This window comes from Lepidothrix coronata, unplaced genomic scaffold (assembly GCF_001604755.1).
Source record: "Lepidothrix coronata isolate B3197 unplaced genomic scaffold, Lepidothrix_coronata-1.0 Scaffold319, whole genome shotgun sequence".
NCBI lineage: Eukaryota > Metazoa > Chordata > Aves > Passeriformes > Pipridae > Lepidothrix > Lepidothrix coronata.
The window spans coordinates 315,583-322,041 of record NW_016690499.1 but is presented as its reverse complement, the minus strand read 5'-3'; the positions used below and the strand labels follow the sequence as shown (position 1 = coordinate 322,041).

At 44.1% G+C, this 6,459-nt stretch overlaps 1 protein-coding gene across 1 annotated transcript in view; it reads left to right on the top strand.

Moving 5' to 3' along the window:
• The window catches only part of BUB1B (BUB1 mitotic checkpoint serine/threonine kinase B), a 27,911-nt gene that overhangs the window by 2,847 nt on the left and 18,605 nt on the right, over positions 1 to 6,459 (top strand). Inside the window, exons 2-8 of the mRNA XM_017837970.1 lie at positions 461 to 685; positions 765 to 943; positions 1,059 to 1,252; positions 3,418 to 3,518; positions 5,315 to 5,538; positions 5,804 to 5,910; positions 6,207 to 6,304. Of these exons, the coding sequence (XP_017693459.1) occupies positions 461 to 685; positions 765 to 943; positions 1,059 to 1,252; positions 3,418 to 3,518; positions 5,315 to 5,538; positions 5,804 to 5,910; positions 6,207 to 6,304 (1,128 nt within the window). The remainder of the gene's footprint in view (positions 1 to 460; positions 686 to 764; positions 944 to 1,058; positions 1,253 to 3,417; positions 3,519 to 5,314; positions 5,539 to 5,803; positions 5,911 to 6,206; positions 6,305 to 6,459) is intronic.

The window sequence follows — 6,459 nt, the reverse complement described above, 5'->3', positions numbered from 1 at the left end:
AAGAGAAAGGGAAGTGATTTAAAGATATATTTTAGGTGTTATATCTGCCCTACCAGTTACTTTAGCTTCTATTGTCTTGTATCCACATCCTGTATTTGAGCCAAACCAAGCTGAGCATGTTCTGGTCCTTCCCTGTCTCTCCATTGCTGTAATTTTTGTTGTTCTCATCTTTTTAAAGCAGCTTTTCTCCAGGTTTAGCTTCCTGAGCTGATTTACCAGTTCCAAAACTGGCAAGGAATATGCTGTACTTTACCTAAAGCTGAAATAACTGTTCTCAGGAATGCTAATATGACATAGGTCAATCACTGAATTACCTCAGATTAAAAAAAAAAAAAAATCTAGGAAATGGTTGCATGTCCTGGCCTTACAGCTGCTCCTCTCAGACTTGTATTGAAATCAGGGGGGTCTTGCTGGAGGCATCAGAATGCAGATTTCTGACTTGGACTCCTTTGCAATCCAGTGGGGTTACTGACCTGGGCTTGTTTCAGGGCAATTGCTGTCACGAGCCCTTGGATCTGTACAGTTACCTGTGCAGCCAGGAGATTGGCACCACGCTGGCACTGCTCTACATCACCTGGGCAGAGGCACTGGAGGCCAGAGGGAACTTCAGGAAAGCAGATCTGATATTCCAGGAAGGGCTTCAGCGCAGGGCTGAGCCTTTGGACAAACTGCAGTCCCATCACAGGTGAGGGAACAGCTTACTCCGAGGTGCTTCCCAGGGTACCTGGTAGAAGGTTATGTTGACTTGTCCGATGTTTTTCTAGGCAGTTTCAGGCCCGCGTTTCTCGGCAGGCACTGCTGGCACTTGAGGAAAGTCCAGATGGAAAAGATACAGGTCTGCTGGAAATTGCAGAGCCTCAGAGAAGCTCATTGGCAGATCTCAAAGGCAGGGGGAAGAAAAAAGTGAGAGCGCCCATTAGTCGTGTGGGAGATGCAGTTAAAGGTACATTCAAGAGCTGAAACCACCTGTTGTTGGAAGAGTTTCGTCTTTTTGTTGTGGACTTTGCAATTGAATGTGATCGTTAAAGGTTAATTTGCATAAATCTTCTTGCTTTTAGTCACGAACCCAAACAGAAGCCTCATGCCTCAGACTTCTCTGCAGCTTTCAAATACTCCGGGTTTTGCTGTGTTTGATGAAAATTCAGCCTCTGTAGACGAGATTCCCACGCTTACAGCACAGTCATGGACAGCACCTCCAGCTCCCAGGGCCAAGGAGAATGAACTCAGTGCAGGACCTTGGAATTCTGGCAAGGTAAGGAATCTCGAAATAGACTGGGAAAAGAGAGGAAGGTGTATGTAAGCTGATGACTTCTGATCTCTGAGACAAAGGTCATGTCTTTCTCCCTTGCCTGGGGTTTGTGTCTATTAGTAAATACAGATTTTATAACGGAATCATAGCATCCCAGAACAGTTTGGGTTGGAAAGGACCTTAGAGCTCAGCCAATCCCACCTCTGGCCATGGGCAGGGACACCTTCCACTAGCCCAGGTTGCTCCCAGCCCTGTCCAGCCTGGCCTTGGACACTTCCAGGGATGGGGCAGCCACAGCTTCTCTGGGCAACCTGTGCCAGGGTCTCAGCACCCTCACAGGGAGGAATTCCTTCCCAATATCTCATCCAAACCCACCTTCCTTGGGCTGAAAGCCATTCCCCCTTGTCCTATCACTCCAGGCCCTTGTGAACAGTCCCTCTCCTTCCGAAGACTCTCTGGCTATGCATAACCTATTCAAGTTTAGCAAGCTGAAATTACTAGAAGAAGTTTAAAAAACTCTCTAGAATTATTATATCAAGTAATTATATTTCTTGCAAACTAGAAAAATTGGTAGAGATGCCCTGCCAAGCTGTTTGGAGGTCAGAAAAGGAATGTAAGAGGGATTCTCTGAGAAGGAAGAGTAAGAGTCAAATTATATTGTAAAATACCACCTGAAGGAAGAACTTGTTGCCTGCCTTACAAAAATAAGGCATGTGCAGCATTCTGCACATCTGTTTTGAAGTGCTTGTGAGGAAAACAGCAGAGTGGAGATCAAAAGAATTGCAGAACTGCTGTATCAGTGGGATATTTATCCTGACAGTGGGATGACAGAGAGTAGGTTCCAGTGGTTTAAACTAATGCAGGAGACAGGAAAAGAAAGAGCTGTGCTCAGGTGTTTTAGCTCTTCTAGGGAAGAGATCCAAGACATTATCTGAAGGGAATTAATCCTGCCAAATGAAGTTTGTTGTTAGGTGCTCAGATAACTCCCAGTGTTCCCCCGTTCTTTGTACCTTCGAGAGGAAGAACAGAAAGTAATCAGGTGATAAAAATATTTTAGATTTCTCAATATAGAAGTTGTTACAAGTGAAGCTTAGGAACAAAAGCCAGGATGAGGGGAGGTATGCAAATAGGCTGAAATTCAGGGGAACTCCAGGAATATTACTCCCAGATACAAAGCAATTTGATTAAATGAACGGAAAAGTTCAGTAAATCACAGGTTTAATTTAGCTTGAGAAGAATGAGGAGGAATTATTAATGTAGAACTTCTTTTATCAGTTGCTTAGGGCTGCTGAACACATTCATTCTGGTGTCCAAATGCTTCTGTATATCTTTTAATGTCTGGCCTTAGAATTCTCTCTGTTCTCCCCTTAATGAAATTTGTTAGATTTAATTAAAAAAAATAAAATAAAATATCCTGCTACTAGAAGAAGAGTTGAGGATGTTTAATTCCCCTTCACTCAAGGGTAGGGAAGGAATAACCTTTGGTGAAGGCTTTGAGATATTAAAACCTGCACAGAGGAAAGAAGCTTCTCTAATTGCTGATGTGAAGATGGCTGAGTAAACAGTTTGGGAAACTTCTTGTGCTGAAGGGTCACAGGGAGTTCAAATCAGCAGATGAGAGGAGTGTGTTGTCAGACTAAACTCTGTTCTCTTAAGTAATGGACCTCAGAAACAGTTAAGGGATTTTTGTGGTGTTGGAACGGCCTCTGAAAGGAAAATTTTGAAACCCCCAAGTGTGAAGGTCCTTGGTTGACAGGAGAAGGAATATTGTAATACAACTGGGACAAGTTTAGTTGGAAAATGAGGACTGAAGCATCTGTGGAAAACAGACAAAGAGAAACTGGAATACCCACCTTGACCAGAATAACATTCCCTCTCTCTATATATGTGTATACATATAATATTCCTTCAGAATAGCAGAAACTGGGATGGTGAGGTCACGTGGGAGGAGTGTCTTGCTTTTTAGGAGCCAGTGTTCAGCTGATGGGTTGTAACTATTTCTGTGTCAGAATGGCAAGAATCTTGGAAAAGTCTATTAGGTTTAATTCTTTTATATAACAAACCCTCCAAACGAGCAGAACAGCAGGAAAAGGGAGGTGCAGAGTCCAGAGAGGTGTGGAGTGCCCAGATGAATGTTGCAGCTGTTAACGGTGCCCTTCCTCCCTCAGCGTCCGCGCAGCCGCAGCGCCTCCAACCCTGGCGTGGCAGTGCCCGGCCCCCTGCCCAGCTTCACCCCCTACGTGGACGAGTCAGCTCAGCCTCAAATGATGTGAGTCTTGAGCTGGAGATGGGAACTGCCTTTGGAACTCTAAAAGCTCTTTCCTAAAATTCTGACTTGTTTTGCCAAGTAGTCAAGCCTCTAGAGCTACAGGAATTTAAAAATCCATCAGCCTGGAAGCAATCAGTGCTGCAGCTTGATGGCAGAGGCTCCAGCAGAGGTTGCATAAGGACATGGGAAGTGTTCAGCCAGCACTGCTCGTGATGTGGGAGCCCATGTCATATTTATATGTGCTAATTAGTCTAATAGCTTATCTCGGTGTGTTTGCACAAACCCACAGGTCCCTGTCTTAGGGTGCCCTTTGCTGTGGAACAGCCTCAAATTGAGGCGGACTTAGGGCTGTTTTTCTGTCTTGGGAGCTCTGTGCTCAGCATATCTGGAGTTTTATTCTGAAACAAGCTATCAGAGTTGCCATGACAACAGTGTTGCTTAGGTCGTGGAGGAGTGAGTATGCTGCTTTGCCTGAAATTACCTTCCTGCTTGTGCAGTCTCCCTGAAATTCTAATAAATCCCAGGAGATGGGGTGGTTTTGTTAGAGCAGAGGACTTTTTTTTGCAAAGTTGCTCTACCTTTCTATGGCTAATGATGGCCAGGGAATACACAGGCTCTTCCTGAGAGAGAAGTGGAAAAGACAATTTGGTATTGCAGTTTCCACAGCTCTGAATTGCATAGAATCAAAGGCTGCTGAGACGTGGTGAACAGCATGGATTTTCCCTGTGGGTTTTGTATGTTCCATGTGGACTGCAGAATAGCTCTGACCAAGGACATGCCACAGTTGGGTTGAAGAATCTGTAAAAAAATAAATTTCTGTTTAAACTATTTCTTTCTCCTGAAAGTTAGTGATACCACAGAATGAAATCTCTTGGCATGCTGGTCTCTGAGATGAAGATTTGTTACTTACTTTAGCTTTTTATCCCAGGGAGAGGGAAGGAGTGGGTGGAACTGAACATTATGTAAATTAGCTCTAAGCAACTCAGGCAGAGACTTTGTATGCAGTTTTATATAATGCAGCTGAATGTTTAAAAGTAGATTTTTATTTTTTTTTCTGCCTTGGAGTCCATTTCCTCATGATACCATGGTCACCAGCCAAATCATGTCTGAAAGTGTAGTGTTGAAACTGTGAACATGATGCAAACCATGCCCTCAGCTGTCATCCAGAGGTCTGGGCAGAAGGACCCTGTAGTGATCTTGGTAATGGGCCTCCAGATTCCCCAAAAAAGCTTTAAAAACCCAAACATGAGAAGCACCTCTTTGCCTCATGATCTCCCATATAGTGAAAGGGCTGGGAGTCCCTTCACACGCAGACCAAAATGGATGTCTTGGAGCTGTGCATGGGGCTTTCTCTGGATCTGCTTACCCAGACCACAGCTAACCAGTTTTTAAGGTCAGTTGTTCAGGTCATCTTTTACTGAGGCACAGCTGAGTCAGTCCAGCTGGAATGCTGCTGCCTGTAAAGCTGTACCAGTGCTGGTTCCTCTCTCCTGACATTACTGGGCTTTGAGAAAGCCCTTTCACGCTAAGGAATTGTGACTGGACCTTATTAACTGTTTGGGATTGTTGTTGTTTGTTTTGGTTTATTTATTTATTACCCCGTTTGGAGTTGTATGCTGGCCTTTCATCTGCTGTCATCCCAGTTTTCTGCTTTATTTTTTCTAACAACAGATCATAAGGTCTTTACACTGTTCCACAACCAGACTCTGAAATCAGCCCTGTTGTCTCCTGTGCCTGCTTTTCTGTGCTACAGTGAAGTTCCGCAGAGCCCCAGTAACAAATTCCCGGTTTTCCAGGACTCCGTGCAAAATCGAGCCCAGCATAAACCACGTGCTGAGCGCTCGCAAACCTGAGAAGGAGGACCCGCTGCAGCGAGTGCAGCACCATCAGCAGGACACTCAGGAGCAGAGGGAGATGGTGATGTACTGCAAGGACAAGGTTTATGCTGGAGTCGATGAATTCTCTTTGGAAGAGATTCGAGCTGAAATCTACAGGAAGAAAGCGAAAAAGAAAACTGAAGGTGTGTTTCAAAATGGGCTGAAATAAGTAAGGCTTTCAGAGATGGGATCATAACATTGTATTTGCTGCTCTCTGTTATTGCAGCTGCTTTTCTTTTTCTACTGGAAGAGTTGTTTAACTGCTCAAAGGTACACAGACAGTAACATATCTGACAGCTTTGCATTCAAGCTGTGGAACAGGGAAAGACCCCTTTACAAATAATTTAGGCTTTAGCCACCAATTGTATGTTAAATATGCATTGGGCCTTACAAGCTTTTCTTCCTTAGAGGAAATGCAAGCCATAGCACAGAAGAAGGAAGAAATACAAAGGCAAATTGAGGAGCTGGAGAAGAAACTGAAAGAAGATGACAAGCAGCAACAACCACGTGAACAGGTATTGTCCTCACTGAACTATTCTTTTACAAATAGCTGCTTGCCTATGTCTGTAACAGTTGTAGGATTACTAAAATCTCCTGTGAAAGTTATACAGGGCTGCAAAGAGTAAAATTTTGTAACTACACTATGCAATAAAAATGGACTTTGTTTCATGACAGTAAGCTAAGTACCAATAAAAATGGCTAAAGACAACTAATGACCCACACAGGATTATCACAGTAATAGTTTTGGAACCTTTTTTCATGGCTTGTGATTCCATCCCTGTAGAACCAAAACACGGTTTTGTTTCTACAGGCAGCAGAGATAAGGGAAGCTTTGGCACCTTTGGGACCGCAAGGATTTACTTCTTCCAGTGGAACAGAAGTTGGGGAGAAGCAGCTTCAGGGTCAAAGGTAATAGAGGGTTTTCTTTGCCAGCAACGAGAAGGTTTGTGGGGATAAGTCAGGAGTAACATGGATCACTACCAGCCTGTTTCTGCAGGCAGAGTGGAACAGAGTCCTCTGTCAGCCTGCAGCCAGGATCTGCCCTCTCTCTCTCTCTCTCTCTC